The 27,730-nt window shown below is 40.2% G+C and overlaps 1 protein-coding gene across 3 annotated transcripts in view; it reads left to right on the forward strand.

Moving 5' to 3' along the window:
• The first annotated feature begins 284 nt into the window (after nucleotides 1-284).
• The window catches only part of PHACTR2 (phosphatase and actin regulator 2), a 103,990-nt gene continuing 76,544 nt past the window's right edge, over nucleotides 285-27,730 (forward strand). For all 3 annotated transcript variants that reach the window (XM_090279931.1, XM_090279930.1, XM_090279932.1), the window contains exon 1: nucleotides 285-519. In XM_090279931.1, coding sequence (XP_090136057.1) covers nucleotides 474-519 — 46 coding nt within the window. In that variant the 5' untranslated portion in view covers nucleotides 285-473. The remainder of the gene's footprint in view (nucleotides 520-27,730) is intronic.

Raw genomic sequence — 27,730 nt, forward strand, 5'->3', positions numbered from 1 at the left:
AACGAATTTTCGTAAATTAAGTATAGCGACTTAGGAACTTCTTTTCTTCCAACCCTAAAGGATCATTTGACATTGGACCTTTTAAGAGGGAGTCGCCTGAACTACCTACTACCATGGAGGGGGTGGGGGGGTGCAGGTCTCACAGAGCTGGGGCCTCTCCCCTCCCGACTCCTTCGCCCCCTACTTCCCCCTGCTCCCCTCCCTCTCGCCCTCTCCCCCTCACTCCTCCTCCGTGACCCCTGACCCCGGCTAATCTGCATAGAGGAATGACAGGCATCCGCTGGGCAGGATCCGCCTCGCCGGCTACGGCCGGCCGGGCTGGAAGACCCGCACGGGGGAGAAGGTGAAGGACCCAGCGGGCAGCTCCGCACAGGCCGGGACATGAGCGCTTGGAAATCTGTCTGCGAGCGGACCCATGATCGAAGGACCAAAAAAGCCGCGTGATCGCTGGACCTGGCCCTGCGACCCTAGACATGGGCCAGACCTCGGTCTCCACGCTGTCCCCGCAGCCCAGCAGCGGTGAGTCCCGGGCGCACGCGATGCGCTCCCCGCGGCACCGGCCAGCGCTGGGCTCGCTCGGGGCAGCGGGGACGGTCGGGGGCTCCTCGACTAGTCCTGCTCTGCCCGAACCCACCGAGTCCCTCGGAGAAACCCGAGAGGTAGCGCTCCCCCGAACTCTTTGTCGTGGAAAAGTGGAATGCTTTTTGGGATCCAGCCGATTTTACCTTAAAGGCACAGGCTCCATTTTCTGTACGGGACGCCTCTCTTTGGTCTTTATCTGAATTAACTTCTGAGCCTGAAATTTACGAGAAACGCCATTTGCGTAGTACCGTGTTTTTAAAATGCGAAACTTAGTAAGAAACGTGCCAACAGGTTTTTCTGTATTTACGCTTGGCTTCTGAACAGACCAGAACTGAATTCTTTCAAGCTTTTCAACTGATTTATGGTTTGTTTGTTTTTTTGGAGTAGACGTGCTTTCTCTGCTCCTGGAAGAATGTTGAATACTTAGTATCCAACTACAAAAATATTGCTTAATTGTTTCAAATGATTCTTGTGTTGTTTTTACTAGACACATAATCTATAAAATTTGGAGAACGTATCTCATGAACTCAGTTACTGAGGGCTAAAGTTTTATGGAAACGTGTGTAACGTTTCTGAGTTACAATGCCCTGTTTTAAGTTTCTTTTCTTTCATTTAATCAAACAAAAACAAAAACAAAAAAGAAGGAAGGAAGGTACTCCTGGCATTTCTCCAGGAGTGTAGGGATAAACAACTTTTTGGTGGCGTTGCTTGTGATTGGAAAATGAAATAGATTTAAAACGTACTATTTTGATGTTTTTCCAATGACAATTAAAAAAAATACTTCAAAGGGGCCATTTACATCATTCCTTAAGATATTTGGTACACTTTTAAAATTGTAAACATCAACAGGATCCTACTTAGAGGAAATGACAGAGCACTTATGAAGGTCTTTTTAATCAGCTCCAGGATGTCTCTAGATAGACTTCTGTCATCCCAACCTCTCCCCACATGGGGTTGTTTATTATCCTGGAGAGCCTCACTCCCTGAAATGTCATAAGTTTTGCTGGGGCTTATGTTAATGCCCTAAAAGAATGAACCCTCTGCAAAGGAGAGAAACGAGAACCCCCAAAAGATCACCTTCCCTTACTGTTACTGACAAGGTTGTACAGTGCTCCAGAACATCAGAGACTTCAAACTGATGGCTTTTTGGAGGTTTGGGGGAGGGGGTGTTGATTTGGCTCTTAATTTTAGAAAACTATTCTGTGCACATAGGCTTAATTGTCTTTGTCTTTAAAACAGTGTGCCTTCTATTATTTCAAGAAAGAGTTATATTTTTAAATTTCTTCACTGGCAAAGCAGAGAATTAAATCAGTTCTCCAGCCCAGCAGGTATAAAGTACTACCCTGAATTTAGTTCTTTTGCCACAAAGTATTAAGGCAGTTATCAGTAGAAGAGTGAATTTTGTGTTTACAAAAATCAAGGAATATTTCATAAATGATGACTAAGATGCAGAGCAGGATCCTAAAATGTGACTGTCCTAGCTCTTACCCAGTAGGGCAGAAATGCCAAGATTGCTATCATTCCTAATAAAATGACTAGTCATGCCAAGAGATTGTGCTGTTTATTTAGATAAAAGTAATTTAGACAGAGTTATTCTTGACCATACAAGATATTTCAGAGAAATAGTTCATAGTATGATTTTACTTAAATTGCAGGGCCTCTGTTTAGTTGTTGAAGTGACCAGTCCAGACATCCTGAGGAGAGAAGGGTTTACCGGTTTTGTTTTGTTGGTTAAGGGATGATGGTGGCAATGACTCAAGTTTTGGTATTGGAAGGGTGGAGTAATTTCCTCATGATACCCGCTTGGGTTCTTTAAAGTCTATCACTATTACTCCTCTCCCCTGATGTTTTACTATCATCAGATTCTAAATGAAAATATAAAACCAGCAACGACAAAAGCACATTTGGTTGTCACATCTAAGTTTTATATTCATGTTGGTGTTCTTCTCTGAGAATGTCAAACCTGCTTTTCCAAGCGTTTTGTTCACTCTTTGTTAGCTGTCTAACTGTGGCTTTAGAAAAGGTGTAATGATTTCTGCTCTGTTTGGTCTCAGCCATCTACTTATTGTGTAAGCCTAGAGTAACTGCTAGGGTCTATAATGATGAAGAGGATTCTCATCTTAAACACTTTGTGGGCGGAAATCTGTTTGAGCCTCAGGAATCAGTATCACAGAGTCCAGTAGTTCACACCTGTTACTGCATTTGGGCTTTTGTAAGAATCTTCATTAGAGGCTATAGAACGGCTTGCTTTTCACTCTTGATTTCAGGCTTTTTTGAACCTTTCAGCTTAAGGCTGCATCTACTTCTCTGGGAGCTCGGAATGCCATTAAAACTTATTTCTGAAAACATGCAGTTAGACCCATTACTTCTATTTTTTTAATAGCTTTATTGTTGTATAATTAACATACCATTAAATTCACCTACTGAAAGTGTACACTTTATTGTTTTTAGTACATTCACAGTGTTTTGCAACCATCAATCCCTACTCCCTTCTTTCTCAGCCTCGACCCCCTAATTAACCAATAAGCTGCTTTCTGTCTCTATAGATTCGCTTACTCTAAACATTTCATTTATTCATACAACACATGGCCTTTTGTGACTGGCTTCTTTCACTTAGCATGATGTTTTCCAGGGTCATCCATGTAATAGCATGTGTCAGTACTTTCTTTTTATTGCCAGTAATATTTCATTGTATATATATACCATATTTTATTTATCCATCCCTCAGTGTGATGAATATTTGGGTTGTTTCTACTTTTTGGCTATTATGAATAATGCTGCTGTGAACTTCATGTACAGATTGTTGGTGAACATATTGAGAGAAACATCTGTTGGTTGCCTCTCACACCTAAATTATATATGACAATAAAGCTCTTTTAAATTTGTTTTCATTTCTTGGGTATATATTTCTAACAGTGCAATTGCCCAAATAAGGTGATTTTAATTAGGCAATTTACCTTCCTATTACTGAGTTACAAGAGTTCTTTATATAATGGATACAAGTCCCTTATCAGATACATGATTTGCAAATATTTTCTCCCATTCTCTAGATTATGTTTTTACTTACTTGATGTATGGTTTGCAACTCAGAGTTTTAAAACTTTTATTGTATCCAGTTTATTTTTTCCATTTGTTTATATATTTGGTGTCGTAGCTACGAAACCATTGCCTAACCAATGACAAGATTTACAGATATGTTTTCTTCCAAGAGTTTTATAGTTTTAACTCATATATCTGTTTATGATATATTTTAAGTTAATTTTTGTCTGGTGTGATGTAGGTTTCCAGTTTCATTCTTTTGCATGTGCATATCCAGTTGTCCAGCATTATTGGTTTGGCTTTTTTTTAAACTGAATTGTATTGGCACCCTTGCCAAATATCAATTGACCATACGTGTAAGGGTTTATTTCTGAACTCTCAATTCTGTCCCATTGACCTAGATGTCTATTAACACCCCACACTGTCTAGAATACTGTAGTCCTGTACTAAGTTTTGAAACAAGAATGAAAGTCTTCTAACACTGTTCTTCTTTTGCAAGATTTCTTTTGGCTGTTCTGGTCTCCTTGTATCCACATGAATTTTATAATCAGCTTTTCAATCTCTGCAAAAAGAAGCCAGCGTGGGACTTCGATAAGAATTGTGATGAACTTGTAGATCAGTTTGAGTAGTATGGCTATCTTAACAGAAGTCTTTTAACCCCAAAATATGGATGTCTTCCCATTTATTTAAATCTTCTTTGATGTCTTTCCACAATATAGGTTTCAGTGTATAAGTCTTGCTCTTCCTTTGTTAAATTTATCTGTAAGGATTTTACTGTTTTTGATGCTATCATAAATGAAATTGCACCCTTTTTCTAAAAAGATTTTATTTATCTATTTTTTAAAGAGAGGGGAAGGGAAGGAGAAAGAGAGGGAGAGAAACAACATGTGAGAGAAACATCAATCGGTTGCCTCTCATACCCATGCACCCCAACTGCCAATGGTCTGCAACCCACGCATCGGACCTGAGACCTTTAACTCCATGGCACAGTGCTCAACCAACTGAGCCACACTGGTCAGGGCTGAAAGTGCATTTTTGCTTCATTTTCGGAATGTCTCTTGTTAGTTTATAGATACACAAAAATCGTAGCCTATATCTTTGCTGAACTCATTTTTTATCTTAATGGTTTTTTTTAGTGGATTCCTATATACAAGATCATACTATACACAAAGTCATGTGCAAGTAGAAATAATTTAGTTTCTTCCTTTCCAATCTAAATGCCTTTTTATTTCTCTCCTTGTCTAATTGCTCTTACTCATTATACAGCATAGTGTTCTCTCATTTCTACAGTATAATGTTAAATAGAAGTCAACATTCTTGCCCTGTCCCTAATATAAGGGGGAAAGCATTCAAACAGTCTTTCACCATTAAATGTCATATTAGCTGTGGTTTATTCCATAGATGTCCTTAAGCAAAAAGTTTCCTTCTATTCCTACTTTGTGAATGTCTTTATCATGAAAGAGTGTCAGATATTGTCAAAGGCTTTATTTTTTCTTGCATCTGTTGAGATGCTAAAATGGTTTTTGTTCTTTATTAATATAGCATATTGCATTAATTTATTTTCAGATGTTAAACAAAACTTGCATTCCTGGGATAAAACCTACTTGGGTATGGTATATAATACTTGTAATATTTTGCTGCATTTGGTTTGCTTGTATTGTATTGAGGATTGGATCCATTATTTCTAAGTACAGGCTAAATAGGTATGCTCCCAAATAATGTGGTTTCTATATCCTCTGGTCTCATGCTCTGGAAGGGTTGAAACTTCCAGCATTCCCATTGCCAAGTAGAGGGCATAGTAGATTTGACACAGTGTTTGTTGATTATGTGAATGACTCAACAAATACTCTCAGTGAACATCTGACTTCTTTAAGCCAATGACTATGTGAATGAGAGATATGTATTATTATTATTCCTTTTTATGTGAAGAATTGCATGTTACTCTGCCTCTATTGTCTGAAGGGTGGTGTCTGAATCTAGTAACTATTCCATTCTTCTTCATCCCCACCCCACGCCCACAGGGCCACAGTCCCTCTCTTGACTGCTTAGCCTCAGAACTTGAGTTCAAAGCACAAGCAAAATCACTATTCTCATTTTTAGGAGACAAGGAAATAAATACAAGTGAGTAAAATATGCAGGATTACACCGAGGCCATGAGGGAAGCTCTATCTCTTTGTGTTTCTCAGTTGCCATATTTTGGTTGAAGCCTTATATTTATCATGCTCATGTTATTTACCCATTTCCTTGTGAACTCTGTATAAGAAGAAATCATAAAGGCAACAATGGATAGAGTTTATTTTCCTTCATGAAAATAATATGCACATGGTCAAAAGTCAAACTATACACAATGATTCAGGTTAAAAATGATTTTACTGCCTCTTAGACTTATAACCCCTCAAGTACAACTCTTTTTTTTTTAATTCCAGATAGTTTTCATTTATGTACATATCTTTGTTAAAACACAAGCAAGACATATTATACTTTATGCTATACACTTTGAGTTTTTTAAGTGATATAACTTCAAAATAGTTCCATATTTATGTTTTTAATCTTATAAACTATTATAAATGGGTATATTATAATTTCCTTTAGAATAACTATTGTTTTTATCTTTTATGTTTATATTCTTATATTGTTTCTGGGTCCTTTTTGTGTGTATGCTGTTATGAACAATGCTGAATGAACACCCTTATCTAAACATCTTGAACAACATGTACCAGGAAAATCCTAGCAGTGGCATTGCTGGGTCAAAGATTTATATATTTTATTTTGATAGACTTAATTACTCTCACCAAGGCTTTATCAGTATATCTGCTCAATATATGAAAATTCCTTTTTCTGTACTCTCTCACCAACACTGCATAGCAGGGTCGGCCTTAGACCCTATGCATGGTGCTTTGTGAGAAATCAAAGTCACTCTTTTTGGGGTGAGTCAATTCTCAGGCAACTGGCTTAATGAGAGGAACATGAGCAGGAATTCAGTTCCAATTCTTCCTTACCTCGATGTCCTTGTGCAGAGAATGCTCTGAACAACTGTGCGTGACCACAGTGTTGTGTATAATTAGCTTTCAAAAACCTTTGTATATCTATTTGTAAAAAGATGATTTCTTATTTTGATTTTGAGTAATGCTCAGGGCATCTGTTTTTTTCTCCGTATTGCCTTATTTATAATCTTTCCTTATTTTATGCTTTCTTATAGATCTGTAGGTTAAATTGGCCTTATGTATATTATATATTGTAAATATTTTTCCATGTTTATCTTACCTCCTATATTTGTTTGATTTTTATGTAACAACATTAAATTTTTATGGAGTCAAGTCTATCAGTTATTTTCTTTCTTACAAACTAGACTTACTAAGAAACATGCTTTACTTTGCTGTTTTTCTCAAATTTAAATATTTGATCTTTAATTTATTCTGATTTAAAGTAAATGACTTAATGATAATAAAACCATTAGAAAATTAACAAAGGAAATCATAAAGTTCACAAAATATTTGCATTGTACAAGGATAACAGTGCTTAATATCTTAATGTAATAAAACCTCTTAAAATCTGCAAGAAAAATAAATTAATTTTAAAAAGGTAAACATTCAAATAGAAAAATGAGTGAAGAGCATGAACAGGCAGTTTTCAAAATATCTAATGACTATTCTGAGTGCTTGCTTGAATTAACTTTTCAATTTTCACACCATCCATACAGGGTAACTATAATTTTTTAAATACACTTGACATTCGATATTATTTTATATTAGTTTCAGGTGTGCACCACAGTGGTTAGACAATCATATACTTTCCAAGGTGATCCCACTGATATTTCAAGTACCCACCTGGCCCCATACATAGTTACTACAGTATTATTGACGGTTTTCCCTAAGCTGTAATTTACATCCCTGGGACTTCTGTAACTACCAATTTGTACTTCTTAATCCCTTTATCTTTTTCACCCATCCCACAACCCCATCACCTTTGGCAACCATCAGTTTTTTTCTCTGTATCTGTGAGTCTGTTTCTGTTTTGTTTGTTCATTTTCTGTTCTTTAGATTTCACGTGTAAGTGAAATGTGGTATTCGTCGCTCTGTCTGACTTAATTTCACATGGCACAATAAGGGTAACTACCATTAATTAATATCCGTGTTTACAGGTGAGGGAAACAGAAGCGCAAGAGTGAAGTAACTTGCCCACATTACTTAATCAAAGAAGGAACATAAGTGACCAACTGGTGTATGAAATAAAGTTTAAGCAATTAAATGGCGGGGGGGGGGGGGGCGGAAGGATGCCGTTGATCACATATAAATTTAGCAGAAATTAAAAGGAGTGATTCCAGGAGATAATTGTCTTGTGGTTGTTTAAATTGGTACAGCCTATCCAGAGTGCAGCTTGGCAATATACATTAAAAACCTTAAAACGTGCATACACTCAGACCCAGCAGATTGTCTTCTAGAAGCGTGCTGTGAGGGAAATAAGTACTTGCTCACTGGAGCAATGTTTCTCAAATTGGAAATAACTAGTAATCAAACAGCAAGGGATTTTGAATTAATTGATATATAGTCGTGTGGTAGAATAAGCTGTTTAAAATTAAATTTTTTTGAAAACTAATTTTCATTAAAAAGCTATAAAAATGTGAAACATTAAGTTTGCAGTCATATGATTCTATTTGTTAAATATGTCATAAAGGGCACAGGGAGAAAGGAGTTTCACTTCGGTGGGGGTGGTGTCCCAGCGGCGGCTTTGCCCTGCTTTGGACGTGGTCGGAGCCCGGCTCCCATTCAGGGTCCGCCTAGATCTCCACTGGAGTTAAAACCACGAGCTGACCTGCATTCGCTTTTCTCCAGCTGTCGTGGAATCGGACTCATTTTTCAGTTCAAATGACTCTTTCTCAACCAGTTTTATTTTTCTCTTATGAATTCAATAATGAAAACAAAAATATAGGTTCTAATATAGCCATTTTCTTTTTAGGTTTAATTTTCTTCTTTGTCTGTTTGATCACAATGCAAATATCACTCACTTGGAGAGAAAGAAAATGAGCAAAAATTTGAACTTCAGAGACTACTTTTTGGTCCATAGCTCAATAGGTCTGGTCAGGAGTACCATCCCCAATAGTTTTAGCGTCAGTTGATCTTATCTTCAGCAGACTGGAAAGGAGAGCCTCCGGCGGTGGGTCAGACTTCACCCCTTGCTGAGTCAATGCAGTAGGGACGGAGGTAAGAAGCCTGGATTGCCGATCCCCTAATTAAGCCTCTTTCATTTGGATAGAGGAAAAGTTCCAAAAAGTTCTCTTGTCTTGAGGAACTTGAGTGTAACAGGCTAACTGCGAGTCTCTTTTCTTGGGAGTAAAGTCATGTTTAGTGAGGACTCAACTTAGGTAAAAGTGATACTGAGGCAGAAATAGTCTTCAGAAAACAAATGCTATTTTGTCCAGTTCCCTCCACTCCCATGCGACGCAGTCAGACGAGAAACAAAAGCAACAGGTTTTGTTCCCCAGAAGGGAATGGGCACATAGCATTGCTGTTACACTTGTAAAACTACCACTCCATTTATTTTCATTTCAAGGAGCTGGATGTTTTTATTCATATAAACCTTCTGGCAAGTATTACACTCCAACCCTTAACACTAAGGGTTTTTTGGCTGACGTCGGATTGAAGTGGTATTTTGTTTAAGAATATTCTGGAAAGCTGCGCCGGTGTGTGCATGGCGGGGGTAGCCCTCAAATTGCCTCGTTTTTGAGTGGATATTAAGAAGAAGAAAGAGTGGCACCTTCTTCCAACAAACACTTCCTGAGTTAAAGTAATGATGTGTGAGGTAAGATTCACAGACCCTGCCAACAAGGGTCTGAGCGTAGAAGGCACTACGTGGAGATGTGCAGAAATGAGGGTGGAAGGGAAAGGACCCTAGAGAGCTGTGGGGACAAATCAGGGAGGCCCAAAAATATCTAAGGGGGATGAGAATTCCGGCCCTGAGATGGAGAGGGGTGGAAGGCAAGACTGTAAATCACAGGCAGTAGGAACCACTGAAGGGTTTTTTGGTTTTTTGTTTTTAAATCAAATGAGAGAAATGATTAGAGAGTTTTGCTTCAAGGGGGTGAATCTGCCTTCAGGCAGTGTTGCGGGGGAGACTGAAGGCAGGACCAGCAATCCAACAAGGAGAAATAAATGGCTGCCCAGGGAGGGGTTGGCTGGCTGTTTCTGCCTCTCTGCCACCTTAATCTCCAGATTCAAATATGCAGTTTGGCAGGCCTGCCTGAATCCTTAATGGGTGGCCCATAGGCGAAGGTCTAAACTGGAGACTTGATTTTCTCCCCGAAAGCCGACCTTAAGCTTGGCTTCCTACATTTCACCAAAGGCTACCTCCAACCTCAGTCCTCTCTGTCTCTGTTGCCACCATTCAAGCCATAGCCATCCATTGTTTAGACAACTGCTGTGACCTCGAGCTGGTCTCTTGCTTCTGTTCTCAACCTTCTGCAATTCATTTTCCATACGTTTAAACATAGATCATGACTCTCCTTATTCAAAACTTTCCTGTGTCTTCCCATTGCACTTAGAATGAAATCCACATTTTACACTCTGGCCTTCAAGGCTATATGTGATCCTCTATGATCCGTGGTCCCCACCTACCTCTCCAACTCCCTCTCCTACCGCTTTGCACCGCACCCCTATGAAGCTATCCCCCTCCCCCTGTGCTCTAGCTTTACTCTTTTTTAGTCATCAGACAAGCCTGGCTCATTTTTACCTATGACCTTGGCAGTTGCTGCCCCTGTTTGTCCAAGCCATTCAGGACACTTCCCCTGCCTCTTTACGAAACGGGCTCGTTGTTTAAGCTCCAGCAATACCCACTTCATAGGGATCTTGACTACCCACGCCCAGCCACAATTGTCTCTTCCTTCATTGCATTTATCACTCAGATTATCTTGTTTCATGTGTTTATTTGTTCATTGTCCCCCTTCTCCAGAACCTAAGCTCCAGGAACTAAAGGCAATTAGCAGTCTTTCCCCCTATATATTATTGAATGTATCTTATCCCTAGGTATATGCCTGACACAAAAGAACTATTTGTTGAATAAATGAACTGTTTGGCAGGTCATATATTAGCAGAGTGGTAGAAACTGAGTGGCAAGTTAAGTGGCGTCCAGGAATTGTAGCGTTGTTTAAACTCATTCTTTAGTATCGCCAGTCTCTTAGCCAGCCTGCTTACCTTGCTAATTATTGATTGTTCAGCTGACACATTCTTACTGCCCTCACAGTGGAAACTGAAGCTATAGCTCCCTTTTCTGCATTTCCTCTGGTCCAAGTCACACATTTCCCACCATCTTATGTTCTCATCTTTCCAACGTTCTTACAATGCAGTTTAATTAGATTAGTATTCCATGTATTATAATTACGTAAACGCTAACAACAGCTAAGCCTATGCAAGCCATGATTACTTTTTCCTTCCTGCATAGCTTTTGCTTTCCCAACTCATGATTTTGTTTGCTTGCTAAGTAAGGATCCTCTATACTCATCCCCAAACCTTTTCTCAGTTACATAGATATGTTCAGACAATTTTTAGTCCTTAAAGTTCGTTTTCAAGAAGTTTGTCCTTAGCGCTTGCCCTTTTCCAATTCGGACTGGATTTCCTCTAAGCCTACTGCCCAGCTGTTGCCCTGGGATCGCTCCTCTTGTCTTATTTTTTAATGGATTTGTTTCTTTATTTTGACACACAAGTAGCTTCTTGAGGAAAGCTCATGGAGAGCTTTTGTTTTTGTTTTTTGAAAATTTGTATTAGAAAATGTCTTTATTCTGGCTTCCTACCTGGTTCACAACTTGGTTGGGTCATAAGGTAGCAAAGCAAACTTGATGTAATATGCACAAACGCCCGCCGTCACTTTTAATGAATCATGATTAAAATTTTTCCTTTATATAAAAGACTATTTTTTTCATTTTAGCAAATAGCTTTTAATTAATTTCAAAATACTTTCTTGGATGTGTTTTGACCTAAAAAAATGTTTTATGAAAGTTTAATAAAAGTTTTATAGCTGAACAGAATAGACACGTTTACTGTGATATAGCATGCTAATATTTTTTTTTTTAAGATTTGCATTGAAAATCTGTATAGAATAGAGATTTTCAACTGGGGCACTGACTTTCCCTTAGATTGTCAAATTAAATACAAACAAACAAACAGGCAACACAACAATAGCCGTCCAGTGTGAATGAATCAAAATTATACCAATTTTTTGTCAGAGAGGCAAAAAAAGTAATATACTTTTTGGTGTGCCACAGAATTTTAGTAATTAGTTTATGTGTCATGAGATGAAAAAGGTTGAAAATCGCTGGTATAGAATAATTGTAATTTCCTTTATTTTTGTGCATTGTATTTTAAGGGTACATCATCCTAAAAGGGTACGGGGCCCTGAAGGAATCCTAGGGCATTACAAACTGAACACTGGTATTTCAAAGCCTGGACAATTGTGAGAATCACCTGATGCTTGGTAAAAATCTTCATGTCTAGCCTCCATGTTCTAGATCAGCGAAATCAGTGTTTTAGAGATGGGTCTGAGAATCTGGGTTTTCAATATGCATTCCAGAAGATTCCCAAGGTGAGAAACATCTGCTGGAGAGTAGCAGTTTTTAAAAGGTAGCTTCAGATGAAAATTTCTCTTCACTAACCATGTGTATCTTCTCTTGACTTGAGGTAGAAATTAACAAAATGTCCAGTTTGAAAAGACAGATATTCTGTACTCAGTGCCTTGAGGAATTCGGTCATTAGTATGTCTTGTTCCTGAGCAGGTATTTCCATTGTCAAGTACAATTTTGGCAAAATCTCCTTGGCAGCCACCTACGTATATATTTTTAGTATTAGAAGCTGCAAAATAACTCATTTCCCACAATAGGCATGTTTGAGCCTAATAAAGTTACACTGGAAGAGAAAGTGGTAATAAGCAGATGGTAATTACCGTTTTAAGGAACGGACTCAGAATTTCGCCTCTGCTGCCTTTTGTGGAAAACCCCTGTGAACTTCATCTGAGCCAACAGCGTGATAATTAAGGAGGAACCCAAGTCAGAGAACAGGGCATTCAGCGAAAACAGGTGTTTAATAATGAGTGGCAGGAACTGCAAGAACTATTTTAGTCCAATGTAATTTCTGAAAAGGAGGCCGAGCCCTTTTTCTCTTTCTGAAATGTGGGCAGCAAATTCTGAAAACGCCAAAAGGAAGCAATCATTTATTTAAAAATTCTTTTCATATGTTCCTTTTTGGACAATGTTTGGCATTTATTTTACTTTCGCCTCGGTTTGCACTTCAGGGTCTCTCCTTTCAATGTTGTGCCTATTTGCAGTGCATTGCCCAGTGTGACGTCAGTTCCCATCAGTGTTAATGGGGGTCTCTTCAAAGTTTATTCTATGCGTTTCTCAGCCTCCCCCTGCAAGGCCACTGTTGTCTGAGGTGTTCTGAGGGGGCCTGCTGAGCATTGCCTTGGACCTTCCTTCCGGACGGAAAGGTTTCTCACGACCGGAGAGGATGATTCAGGGTCGCTATGGCTAATTCCCTCTCTGCGGAGGGATTTTGCGTTTTCCCAAGTTCCTTCTCTGTCTGTACAGAGAACTTGTCTGACCAGCCATGCTGCCTTTGGAGGAGCTGCCTGAGGATGGAACGTGGAATGAGCCAGGGATGAGCTAACTAAGCTCACGCCGAGGGGATCTGTGGGCTTAATTGAGCAACGTTTCACTTTCCGAAAATCCACTGAAGCGGAATCGGCCCCATATGTGCTCAACTGGTGTTCTGTTGCTTGGAAAGTGCTTGGCTGCCAAGTGTTTCAAGGAAACATAAAAGGAGCCAGATCAAACTGGAGATTTTTTAAAAAGCATCTAGAACTGCACTCTGTAAAAACCGAATCCCCTTTAGTCATCCAACCACAGAATGTGAGAAAACACATCTTGTTTTTCAAACGACGGTGTTTTAATGTGTAAAGTCCTTATGAAGTTATCATAGCAGAGCTTTTAAAGAACCTTTTCTTTTCCCCTCACATAGGTGGCGTGGGGCAGCAATGGGATGGAAAGCCTTGTGACATTTCACTCTACCTTCAGTGTGTGAATAAATAGCTTTACTGACACGGGGAACATTTATGTTAGTTTGCTGGGACCGCCATAACAAAGTACTGTCGACTGGGTGGCTTAAACAACAGAAATTTATTTTCTCACAGTTCTGGAGTACAAGGACTTAGGACTTAGAAGTCCAGGATCAAGGTTTGGTTTCCTCTGAGCCCTCTCTCCTTGGCTTGCAGATCGCTGCCTTCTCCCTGTGTCCTCACATGGTCTTTCTCCTGGACGGCACATGTCCATGTCTGCACCTTCTCTTCTCGTAAGGAACGAGTCTTAACGGACTGCAGCCCACCCATGTGATCTCGTTTTATTGTAATCGCCCCTTTAAAGGTCTTAACACAGTCACGTTCTGAGGTACTTGGGGGTTAAGACTTTAGCATGTGAATTTGGGGGGGGGCCCGTTCAGCCCATGACCATATCCTTAAAACAAATTAAAAACTAGCATCCATTTACAATGGCCCACAAGCACATTGGGCCCATTGCCTTTTTTCTGGTTTTCCCAATTTTATTTCTTAAGTAGATTACAGCCTCCTCCCTACTCACCTCCAACAATGTCACGTATTTAGTAGTTATGCTTTGAGCAAGAGTATGCATGGAAAGTGATTTTCTGCAATGGGAATCAGCCGGTGTCACCAGGCATTACCACTTAGGAAGTGAAACACAGATCGAAAGACTATGGGGGGTAAAATTAGAAAATGCTCTATGTGAGCATGCTATTTCTGCCACAACTGTGTAAGAAATCATACTCTTCTGACTGGCACACCAAATGGCGTAATGCGCAGAAAAACAAAAGCAAAAATGCTTATCAGGATTATAACCCCAGCGTGGTCGACAGCTATGTGCCCCCTGTCTGGTTTTATGTCTTCTCTGAGGTCCCTGAATGGGAGGCACTCTCTTTAGAGAAATGTTTTGTTCCCTGATGTTACAACACATTTTTTTTTTCTTTCTGTGTTTGATTTCTCTTACTCTGTATGCTTCCATTGTCTTAGACATGTTTGATACCCATAAAGTGACACGTCTCTTCACAAAGAGCTGCTAAAATGAGAAAGAAAATGAATAAGGATGCTAAAGAAAGATAGTGTTTAAACATCTGTCAAAGTAAAGCCAGAACAAGAATGTTCTTGCCAGAAAAGATGAGTCAGGTTGGTAATTCAGAGATGATTCACGTGTGACTACATACATTTGTATTATGTCCCATCCACATTGCAAAGCACCTGGCAGGCTTTCAGGGATGGCTTCCTGACTCTTGTGAAATCTCTCAGGAAGCTCTTCACCAGGATGGACGGTTTGGGTGGACTTGCTCTTCTTGTTGCAAGACATGAAGTTAGAGCTTCAAAAGCAACCCCGATCTCCTTTAGGTTCAAAACTCCTTTATTTAAGTGGAGCAGGCCCTTCCTGGCATTTAAGCACACAGACTTGGGTGCATCAGAATCTAGCAATCCTAGGTCCTCTCAGGACTTAAAACTCTCCAGTATCCTCAGAAATTATTGGATGTTTCTAGGCATTTTGGGGGCTGGGGTGGGGGGGGGGGGCGGGGTGCAGAAGTTTCCTAGAAGTAAGTAAGACTAACGATGGCTGAGATTATAACAAACAAACATACATTTCCCAAAAGTTGCATGCAAGACCCAGTTTTCTTGGGCCCTGATCTGCATCCAAAATAATGATGTGGTGGGTGTTAGGGGCCATGCAGGAGCTCTTAGCCATGCCCCCACACCCATTAGTGGTGACTCTGTCACTTTAGTTTTCTAAAGCATTCTGCAGGTTAGAATCTGCTGACCGCAATCTAAGGAAGGTTAAAAGTCACAGAACATTCGTGTTCTTCCGAGGGAGAACGCTTCACATGGATGCAAGACCCTGATACTTCAAACTCCGAATTCAATATCCTAAGGCCTAAAAATGAAGTCTTACTATATACAGTGGAAACGACTGATAAGGATTTAATTACTAATTACTTGTGAGTTTGCAATGTCAGTCCAGCCTTCTTTTTATTGCTGGCTACTCCAGTTCTCGGGGCAAAGCGAAAGAGCACAAGGTTCTGGTAGATCTTAAAAAAGGAAAGGGTGCAAAATAAACAGGCATCTTTGGGAAGGATTTCTCGGCCAGTTTACTGGGTAACAATTCTCAATACACAAGGGTCCTCAGGACTGAGGTATTTCTGTTTCCCTTAAAGGTGGCTGAACTGTCAAGAATCTGAGGTTCTGAGGGTAACAGAATCATGAAACCGAACTTTTTTTCTTTCGATTTCAACATAAAGCATATTTGGAACCAGGGGTAGACACAACTTTCCTGTGTTTGGCAGCTGTAGCAGCACATTTTATAGAGTTCAGGAGTCAAAAAGAAAAGTAACAACAACTTACTAGCCCAACTAAATGTAGAAAGTTCCAAAACTGTATTTCCAACATGAGTCACTAAATGGTGTATTAACCAAGTAAGCAGCCAGTCTTTTGAATAAAATAGTGTTTCTTTCTTGCTTTTTTATTTTTTGCAGGAGGAGTATAAAAATAAATTGTGTGACTTCCCACCCGGTGGAAAATAGACCCAAGTTCATTCTAGCTACTCTGTCCCATTCTTGTCGGTGATGTCCACCCCTTGCTTTGCTTCTCCCCTTAGTCCAGGGCATTTCTGTGGCAGGATAATGGTGCTGTCTCTTGGGTGCTAGTTGGTCTCAGCAGCTCCCAGCTATTATCTTGAGACCAAAAGAGAAGGCAAGAATCTAAGCAGGAGTCTATTTATGTGTGTCTTTGTGGGGGCAGCGGTGGGGTGGGGGTGTTTTCCTGGAGACTTCTTGAAGACTGGGGAAATATATTTCAAAAAAAGTTTTGCCCCAGTTGCTCCAGATCACAAGTAGTTCACTTCTATCATTTATTCTCCTCAAAACCTTTCGATGGCACCCTTTCCACCTGCTAGGGCGGGGGCAGGAGCAGAGGTAGTGAAAGAAGTTGACTGTCTTGAATATTGCTGAGGTGGTGTGGACCTTCCCATGTATTATCCCTGCTCCTCCTAGCAGCAGCCCAAGTGGTAGATCGCACACTCCCATTCTACGGACGAGGACAAGACTCTGAAAGGTTCGGTGACTTGCCCAAGGTAGCCAGATGGGACGTGGAGAAGATTATTCAACTCAAGTTTTTCTAACCCTAAAGCCCGTGTTTTTTTCTCTACAGTGCTCACAGACAGGTCCATGTTTATAATTAAAATGACTAATTCTTTTTTTCTAAGTATACACAGTGTTCGCAGGGTGCCAAATGAGCTAAAGGATTAAACAAAATGAAACATTTCCTCCTCTGGAAGTTTTAATATAGAGCAATGTGTGTCGATCATCTCTCCATTTCTGTTTGCTTCCCTTTAGATCACTGGTAAACAGGAGATATTCAGTTCCCAGCTGAAAGTTAAGACAGGAGAGGTGGTGTTTTCTGTTTAGACTGGAACAAAAAGTTGCTGCCAGTTGCCAGTCTTAACAATTCCTAGTAATAGAGCATGTTACATTATATAGTCAGATATTTGCCACAACAAAGGGCCTTATAATTCTACCAGTTTCTGATGTGTTTAGTGAGTCAAAGGTCCAAAGTATCAATACAGCTAAACATCAACAATGATATTATATTATGAAAGAATTTGATTTGGGTTAAAAATACAGTTTTCTAGTTTTCTATAGGGTTCCATAGTTTTCAGAGATTCAAATTCTCATGTGTAATGCCTGAAAAGAATGGGGGGAAAAAAGCAATTTGGATTAAGTTCCCATTTAGTTAGATAATTTGCCTTTCTCGGTTTCTTTACCATGGAACTACATTGCCTTTCTGACTTCCCCAGTTAGGAGAAAGGTGAACACTGAAGAAAAATCTCAGATGCCTAATGTGTTTTAAATGTTTAGAGAAGGAAGAAGGAAATGTCAATGTGGTGTGTGTGGCGAGAACGCTCTTGAAAATACTAATTTTCACCTTTCATCACTGTGTGAAAATAGAAAGTTTTTAAAAGATTAGTCTTTCACCATGTAAATTATTCCAGCTGCTTTTCAGTTATTTGCCTTCGATCGATTGTCTCTTTAAAATTACATAATAAGCAGCATTTAAGTCTTTGTTCACCTGAAAAAGTTGTACCAGTCTTAGGAGTGTTAATCATCCTTTCTGCTGGCTTTGATATTTTCTCAGTTCCAAACTTTAGTGTTTGTTATATTATCTTTCAAAATATTTGGAATTCTACAGGAAGGCACTATTGGAAACAATTTCCTCTGGGTGAAAAATCTCTAGCTAAAATAAATCATTGCCTAGTTAGGCCAGGCTTTGTACGTGATTGCCAAACATTTGTCCATGATTTAGTTACTCGTGTTACAAATATTTATTAAGTACCTTCTGTGGCGTAGGTACAGGGTGCGGGCACCCCCCACCGGGAACCAGACTCTTTTAGTCCCTATCCCTGTGGGGCTCCAGATCTCGTAGGGAGGACTGTTACTTTTTCTTCTTCTACTCGCTTCTCGAAGAGGCAAGTTCTTTCCCTTATGAACAGCAACAATTATTTCTATGGCTCCCGGAAAAGCCGGCGCACTGCAACTGGCTGCTTCTGAAGGTCGGCTGTGCGCTTTTTTCCCTCATTCGAGTCCGCATTCAACATTCCCTCAGGCTGGTATTGAAAATCCTCATAAAAACTGTATCAGAAAAGAATTTTGAAATACGCAGGTCGGCGTGATGGTGGCCTGATAGGATTGCGAGGCTTTCCGTGTGGTGTTATGCCCAAGCCCCAGGGACCCGGCGTGTCCTCTGGAATGTTCGCTTCACACACATATATGTCTTGAAAAGAACGAAACCATCTTGTGAGCGGGTTATCCTCAGTGACTACATTGGAGGAAAAAATCAAAATCAATCTAAAGGCATCCTTACTATAAAATTCTTTTATAAGAAAGCAACTAATGGAACTCTCCCACCCCCTATCCCCCCTCATTAGGTGTGTAAACCAAGGAATGTTAATCCTTTGCATTCCGGTGATTTTTAAGTGGTTTCCTGCTTGATTTGGACAGGATATTTCCACCTCTTTGGCAACATTAGGAAGGTAGACTGTCTCTAACCCTCAACCGTTTTACCCTGAACTTGACCTCAGAACTGAGACCATTTTATGCCATGCCTGTCACTAGAACGAATGCTTAACTGTCAGTGTGAGACCCTCCGGTCACCCCCATGCCCTGTGCTGTCAGGACATGCCATGTTTCTGTATTGGAAGGGACCGTTGTTTGAATGGTAATGTCAGCCTCCCTCATAAATGGTAAGCCTCCTCAGGGGAGAGATCCGATCCATTTTGCTCACTGTTATAGCCCCAGTGCATTCCTTATTTGATAATAGTTGCTCAATAAATTAATTATGAATAAATGACTGCATTTCACAGCAGATTTTTCTGTATGCTCTTTTTCTTTGGGGGGGGGGAGTTGCTCTTCTTCCTCATATGGGCTGAAACCCACTCCTCTTCGGTAGTTCTTCCCCAGTTATGGTCTATAGTGGAGGCACTGTTCTTCACATCTCACCGTTGACATTCGAGCCATTCCTGCCCATTTGGCTGCCAGTACTGCATGTATTCTCAGTGGAAGCCATGCTGCTGAGCCTCTGTTCACCTCGCTTTGCTGCTGTGCTCAGCCCCTGACTTCCTGCTCATTGTTCATAACCGCCAGGCATCCAGGCACCCTCCCCACCCCAAGTCTTGGTATTATCCTCAGGGAATTCAGTCCCTATGTGCTACTCTGTTCTCTGGCATCTTCACTCCCTCCCTCCCTCCCTCCAGGCTCTCTCCCCTCAGCCCATAAACCGTGTCCCCCACACTTTTGAACTTAAATAAATTAACAAAAACACTTTCCATTATTTGATGGTTCTGAGTACAAAAGAAGTCCAGGATTCTTTATTGCATAAAGCCTGCTGCTTCCTGAGTGGGATGGGTCGTTCTCTTACGTTCACCTCTGGCCCTCAACTGCTGCTTTTGTTCAGCTGACTATCTCAGACCACTTCAACACCAGCTTTTTGCTCGTGTGCCAATAATGTATTTCTCACCCTCTGCTGAACATCTTCCCCTGAATGTCCTGCTAACACCTGGAGCTCATGATGCCTGGACACAAGCCACAGGTCTTTTCTCCATGTCATCCTCTTATCATGACATCCCACCACGTCCTCAGAGAGGTTCAGGCCACGCACTTCTCTGTGACTTCTCCAGGTAGTGAGTCTGTTTTCCTTACCTTTTCCTCAACGTCCCTTGGGTCCATTCATCATTTCCAATCCATTTTCATTGCTACCGTCCAAGTGCAGATGCCTGGATTGTCACAGTCACCTCTTCACTGAATGACAAGGCTATAAATCTGGTGCCTTGGGGACTCTTTATGACTAATTGATGTAAATTCTTCTTCCAACATTCTGCCTTCCACTGTAGGTGCCTGCAGGTTTCATTTCTGCCCTGGGAAAAGAGTCCACGATTCTACATGTGGCCACCAGTCTCTCCACAGATATCAGTGTTGGGAATGTGATGTGCCTGCCAAGGGACTGTTGGAATTGGGACAAGATAGTCACATTATATGGAGACTCTCAGGGCTCTTATTTATCCACCAGACTGTTGACCTGAAGATACTGCTTTAATGTGTTGTTTTAATAATACTTCTCTTACATTTCATCCTCAATGGCAAATCTTTAATAATTTTGTCTGAGGCAAAACTTAGTTGCTTACTTAAAAGTCATGAAATTGCATTTCATTCTATCTTCCAATTTATATACCAGGTCTGCCAGCTTCTCCCCTCAAATTTCATCCTCATATGCTTGCTCAGCATAAACCAAATGGTCACTGTCTCCACAGAGGAGGTGAAATTCTCTTTCACTTGGTGGTTTGTCCACTGGGGATGTATCACCTTTCCATTCCTTTTCACAAACACAGTACACCCTCTCTACACCAAGCCCTGCTCTCCACCTTAGACTCTTGGAAAGGGGAGGAAGGTAGAAAGTTGGTTGGTTCCTTTCTTATTTTCCATCTCTGTAGCAGACTTCTAGCTATTATTAACTACAGCCATTATATCTGTTCATAGAACCCTTTGCTTATAGTAGGAACAATGACATTCAAAACTCAAGATGCTTTTGTGTACATTAAAATTGATTTTCCATGTGCAAAGTGACCCTTTCCCCACTCAGAGTTTCTTTAAGTCCCGAATATGAGTGGTATTATTTAATCCGTTGAATATCCTGCAGCAAGTCTAGGGGATGTTGTTCATGTCAGTGCGTCAGGATGTCACCCAGCTGCACAAACACATCTCATTCTGAGGCCTGTTGGCCACAAGTTGAAACTCTGAAGTTCTCTGTGAGGGCTTACAGACAGATGGAAGTCTTTAGCAGCTTTTCCTTTTGGAAGTTTAAAAGTAATGGCTGCCTCTAGTAGAAAAACAAGTTAAAAAACTGATGGTATCAAATTTCTAAAACTCCTACAATGGTAAGTAAGGATTCTGCGCAATCAAATGACTATAGTTGATATATGTGAAGTGAGCACTTGCCTGCATTCAGCACAAACTTGACTATGAATGATGACACTGGGCATAGTTTGAGAGAGCAAAACAATACCTGCCCCAACGCTTAGATTAGTCCGAGGAAGTGGTTGGGGGTGGAATTGAGTTATTAATTCATTAGGGGTTTTGCCTTGCCTTCTCTTGGAATAGTGCTCTATTCCCACCCATGACTCTTTGAGCCGTTTTGTACAAAGGACACTGGAGGAAAATGGTTGAGTTTCAATCCCATTTATCATCCGTGACCATGGATGGGTAAGTTGCTTGGACTCTCTGGGCTTCAGCTTCCTCATTTATAAAATAGAAATACTAACAGCACCTATTACATAGGGTTGTAGTGATATTAGTGAGGTAGTATCCATAAAGCAATTAGAATCAGCCCAAATGTGACCTAAAGTTTCATATTCTCAGCACAAAGAAGTATGAGAGTCATAGAATTTTAAAGTTGGAAAGAGCCTAGAGATCACTTAACCTACTTTCCTAATTAAAGCAATGAAAAGTGGGGTCCTTGCTCAAGATCACAGGGCTAGTTAAGTAGCAGAGTTGACTCTATCTTCTTGGCTAACAGTTAACAATCTCAGTTAGACAGTCAAGACCCAGAACATGAACTGAGATTTATTGCCTCTCCTGATTGTGCAATGTCTTCTTTGCTTTTTGGTCTACAAACAGTTTCACTGTTCTTTTAGAGTTACTAGGAGGTGCTGCTAGTTCACCATGAGTTCAGCTATCATATTCCAATGAGGACAGCTTTGTAGAGTGGAAAAAAAAAAAGACTTGATCAAAATCAGATGACCTAGACTATGTCTCTGCCATGACTTAATGATTTGGAAAGCCACATAGCCTTCTTCGGTCTCAGCTTCCTCATATATAGGGCTTTAATGTGTGTGTGTGTGTGTGTGTGTATGTGTGTGTAATACTGTAGAACTATTAAACATGATTGTTGTTCATATGAATGATAATGTGCTCAGTGTTTCTGTGGATTGCATTGCTCAGAGTTTCAGCCTGCTCTATTATGCAGAGTAAGAAAAAACATAAAGTTGTCATTATTTACAGAAAATAAACTTCTCCACCTTTAATCTTGCTTCTAATTTAGCACAGCTTCAGGGCAACCTCAAAAGATGGTAGAAAGGTAGATTAGCTCTCCTAGAAACCTAGTAAGGGAAAGGAGATATTATTTACATTTTCCAGGTAAAGAAAGTGGTAACGATAGCCTTTCTAAAAGGAAGAGCTGTCTGTAAAGCTCACCATTTTCAAGAACTCTGCCATCTGAGGTCTTGCTAAGATAGCATACTTCTCGTTTTGTAACTAGGTAGCTTCCCTTTGAAATGCTCATGTATTTAGATGACTCTCACATACATAATGTTCAGTGCAAGAAGACAGACACAAAGGAAATGCTGTGTATTACACTAAGTTGAAGTTCAAGAACACATAAAACAAATCAGTGGTGATGGAAGTTATAACAGTGGTTATTTGGGGGAATAGATAGGAGAGGGTAGGTATTGACTGGGAAGAAGCACAAAGAGGCTTCTGGGCCTGGAAATGAACTAGACCTTGATCTGGATGGTGATTGCATGTACAAAATCATTTACTTCCTGTATGTGTGTTTTACCTCAAAGTTTATTTTGAGAAAGGTCCATATTATTAATTTTAATGACAGTGGGAAGTACTGATCTTATCCCAAGTCCCTTTAGAGATCTTTATAGTTTCTTTCAAGTGACAGAAGAACGGAAATTGGCAAATTTAGAGGCAAGTTATAAGAGCAGTTTTCCTCTGAGGGGACTAAAATGCCTTCATTTGACTCTATTATAGCAATATTTTCTCCTTCTATTTTTCTTCTTTAAATTCAATTTCTGTGTACATTCCGTTCTTTTAACTCTTGCTGGATTCTAAAAAGATGATGGCTAAATAATTTAAAACATATTTTTAACCTTGACTTACTGCTGATTATTTTTTAAAGGAATTATTATCTGAGGAAGAGCAATTTTCTTCTGCACCAACTAAGGTCATTTCTAACTCTAAAATTTTATTATTCTCAGATTTTTAAGTAGTGACGAGTACATTTATACGTAGAATGTTAAGAAATTCTCTAATTCCCTTTTAAAATTTCACTTAACTTCATCACATGTTCAAGGACATGACTTCAGCAGTTTGTCTTTGTCTTTTTTTGTACGTATCTTTTTGTACGCATCATCTGTTAAGAGCACAGCACTGTGATAATGAGAACATTTTTCTTGGCATGACTTCAAAGGGTCAGCTACCTTTGGTCTGTTCACGTTCAGGCCATTCCCTCCTTGATTTCCACTGGAAAGGCTACTCATCTTTGCGGTCCCAGTTCAAGTCTCCCTCTCCCTGTGAGGGGCTCCCCAGACAGAGTTACCCCTTCTCTTCTGGGTGTCTCTGCTTTGTTCCAGAGCCTGCCCCCTCGGCTGGCATCATTGACCATGACCCTGTCTGCTTCCCCCACCATGCTGTGGGCTCTCTTAAGGGCAAGGATCCTGTCTTCAACCTCCCCGGACTTTACTGAGTGAGTTGCAGCTCCAGGTTAAGGCAGCGGGTAAGAGACCCATCTCTGGAGGCAAACAGTCCTGACTTCTGAACCAATCTCTGCCCCCTACTCAGCATGTCAAGAAAGTTATTTATTCTTGACTCAGTCACGTAATTTAACCAATAAATATTTATTTACTCTTTCTCTATACACACACACACACACACACTATCCCCGGTTCTGTGTTAGATGTCTAGTCTCGGTGAATCTTTGTTTTCTTGTCCCAAAAATGAGACTAAAAATGGTACTTATCTCAGAGCTTTTATGAGAATTAGCATGAGCTAATAATGCAGGTAAAGTGCTTAGCACAGTGCCTGACACACAGGCAAAACTCAGTAAATTCTGCCATTAATAAAGTGCTCACTGATATCCACTTTCAGGAGAGAATGAAACCCAGGATGGGTCCATGGCTAGTTCAGTGTCAGGGCCTGCTCAGCAGACCTTGCCCACCAGCGTGAGCTCCAGGGTTTCTGTTCCTGCATGTGCCACCCTTCTCCTATCCCCCATGACTTCTGGGAGAAAAATAAAATGAATGAGCTAGAAAAATGCATCCTCAATTGTTGTAAATAAATTTAAGTCCTTTACATGTACTTTTGAGTGCCAGATAAATTTTTATTATTAAAAACAGTCCAATGATATAAAAATAAAATGCAGGGAATTTTTTATATTTTTATTCCCAAATTTTCTGTTTGATGTTAGCAGTGCACAATACTAATCCCAGGATGGGTATGTGTGTGTGTGTGTGTGTGTGTGCGCGCACGCTGCGGGGTGAGTTCGGGTCTCTCCTCTGTGTGGTTTTGCAGGGATGGGCTGAGTACGTCCCGCCGCCATTCTGAAAGTGGACCCGCTGTCTACCCTTTTGCAGGATGTTGAATACAACTACCTGATCAGGTCTATCATGTGCTAAGAAGTATTAAAATAGCAGTTTGATGACCTGTAAATATTCTCGTCGTAACAAAATACTGGGAATTTAAAGTATCAATAAAGGGAGATCTCTGAGAGAAAGATGGGCAATTCTAAAGCATATTATTTTCCAAAACTTCCGTGAGCAGAAATCTTTATTGCTGACCGAAGACGGTACTTCCTGAGGTCTCTCTATAGCTGATAGCCTCACCCCTAAGGAATCTCCCAAATCCCCACTGACCACCATGCTAGCTAAATTTTAACAAGTGAAACCTTTATTTTAGGGTAGGTTTAGCTATGCAGAAAAGTTGCCAAGAGAGTAGAGTGTTCTCATCTACCCCCGACTTAGTTTCTCCTGCTGTTCGTCTCATATCACTACAACGCATTGGTTATAACCAAAGCAGGTGCCTTGGTGCATTACCATTAACTAAACTCTACCGTTCACCAGAATGTCACTAGTTTTTCTCAAATGCCTCTTCTGTTCCAGGATTCCATCCAGGACACCACATTATGTTTATTCATCATGTCTTCTTAGCTTTTTTCTGTTCTGTAACAGTTTCTCGTCCTTTCCTTGTTTTTCATGGCCTTGACAGTTTTCAGGTATATTTGGTCAGGTGCTCTGTAAATGTCCCTCAGTTTGATTTTGTCTGATGTTTCTCCCATGGTTACAATGGGGCCGCAGGCTTTGAAGTATGATTCTTATCACATCATATCAAGGGTAGATGCTATCAATATGACTTATCACTGATGCAGTTAATTAAGATCACTTCGCTGAGATAGTGTCTGTTAGGGTTTTTCCACTGTAAAGTCACTCCCCCTTTTCTGTGCTGTGCTCTTTGGAAGGAAGTCATCACACCTAGCCCATATTTAAGAAGTGGGGAGTTAAACTCAACCTCCTTGAGAGGGGGTATTTATATAAATTATTCGTGACTCTTCTGTATAGATTTATCTGTTCTCCCACACTTATTTATTCAATATTTATCTATATCAGTATGGACTCATGCGTATTTATCTTATACTTCGTATTATAATCTAATATATTACTTATTTTTTTGCTCAGATTGTTTCAGTGTTGGCCTTTGGGACTCTTGCAGTTGGCTCCTGTGTGGCTTTGATATACTCCTATCACTATGTTTTTCTGAGCACTGGATTACTTTCTGGCATCTCGTATTTTCCTTGCCCCAGCCCGGAAGCAGCTGTTTCTGTAGCGATCTGATTGCTTCTATTGGAGAATACTGTTAGTATCCCAGACCCGAGTGCTCGGTGTGCTCACAGCAGTATTGTTGGTCCTGGGTCCTCTGAGTAAACAGAGCTAGGAAATACATATGTGTACACTGAGCCAATGCACACATTATCTGTCTGTCTATCTATCTATCTGTCTATCTATCTATCTATCTATCTATCTATCTATCTATCTATCTGTCTATCTATCTATCATCTGATCTCTTTGTCTATCTGGCCAAACAAAAGTTCATTGCGATGTTTCCAATTCTAATCTAGTACCGAGCTGCTCACTCTGGCTTCCCCCTTGTTGATCTATAACCGTTCTTCCCAAGAGTGAGAAACCTGGCTCCCACCACTCACTGTTCATTTGTTCCATTCCAGTGTGCATGTACAGCAGTTCCAGAATTGCTAGCTCACCTCCCCATGTAATGACACACATTTTTAGTTTTCTGTTCCTTTTCTCTTCCCTTCCACTAGAGATTTGATCCAACCCAAAGTAAACACTTATTAGCAAGAAAGTAAGAGTCCCCTTTAAACAACTCAAGACAAGGATAACCCCCCAACTTGCATAGAAACCATTATTTAATCTCATCTGAAATGGCTCATAGAGTCAGTTTACCCTGACCTATTGTCTACCTGGTTTTGTGCCCAGAAGTTGCCTATATGCCCCTGGGTATGACAACACATTTCTGAAGTCATTGTGCCAGTTGAACGAGAAGCCTCACGTAAGTGTAGAAAATAAAGTTATATCATGCCTAAGCATGGTTCTAATATTTCTTTGCTGCCTGTTCTGTGACTTTAAAGGGGCAAGGGACAGAATTATAATGGAAACAAAAACTTTAATACAAATTTAAAATGCAGTGATAATATTAGATAATCATAATACATTACAAAGTCACAAAAAGCCTAGAAGCAATATTTTAAGGAAATAAAGGTTGGTTTCACTCATCAACTGCCTCACTCAGTCTCCCCATCTGTCACCTTCTGTCACCAAGGGAATTATTTGATTCTTGGTTTTTTTGTTTGTTTATTTTTATTTTCAAGAGAAAGATAGAATATTCTTGAATGGTTTAGGTTCAAAGCAGAATTTTTATGGAGTGTTGGGATGGGATATGTGGGTTGAGAGAAAATGAGAAGCAGGATGTGTGTCTATAGCTACCAAGGTGAATTTGAGATGGAAACTTAACTTCCTATGTTTGTGATGGTCAACCCTTTTATATTTCACATTTAAAATATTCAAAATTGAGCCCTTCAGCATAACGTCTCAATGAAGGAGAAATACCACAGACTGAGTTCCTCCCTGGGTTTTCCCCTAGTTTAAGGAAGACGGTTGGACAAGAGTGGAAGTGAAATAAAAAAGGATTTTACTTCTTTACTCTGGCTTAGCCTCAAAATCATTCCACGGTACCTTGCTTTCTCCCTGTTGCACTATGGCCGACATGGGCAGGATAAAGTAGTAGGTTCGAAGCCATACACAGAGGAATTTGCATTTCTACCTGAAATTCGAGTAGACTTCACTAGGGGGAAGAATGGAATTTATCAATCTTGTTTGGAAGGAGTACTTAAAGGATTTAGGCATTGACATGTACTGATTGTCTCTTTTCTTTCAGCTTAAGGGTTTCCTTAAAGTAACTTCTGATTGAAACTGAGACATTTTTGTATTATTTGATGGGACTCTGAATGTTTTTGAAATGTTTGTTCTAACTGTCTTTGTCTGATATCTCTCCAGCAAGTGAAGTAGGGGGTGCTACCTCATTCCTGCCAAGTGGGGGGGGATCCAGGTTTCCCACTCGTCCTCTGTTCATACGTGGTAATGGAAATGGGGGTGGTGGTAACTCCTTGTTACTGTCAGGTACAG

This window comes from Furipterus horrens, unplaced genomic scaffold (genome assembly GCF_987537825.1).
Source record: "Furipterus horrens unplaced genomic scaffold, mFurHor1.1.pri manual_scaffold_6, whole genome shotgun sequence".
NCBI lineage: Eukaryota > Metazoa > Chordata > Mammalia > Chiroptera > Furipteridae > Furipterus > Furipterus horrens.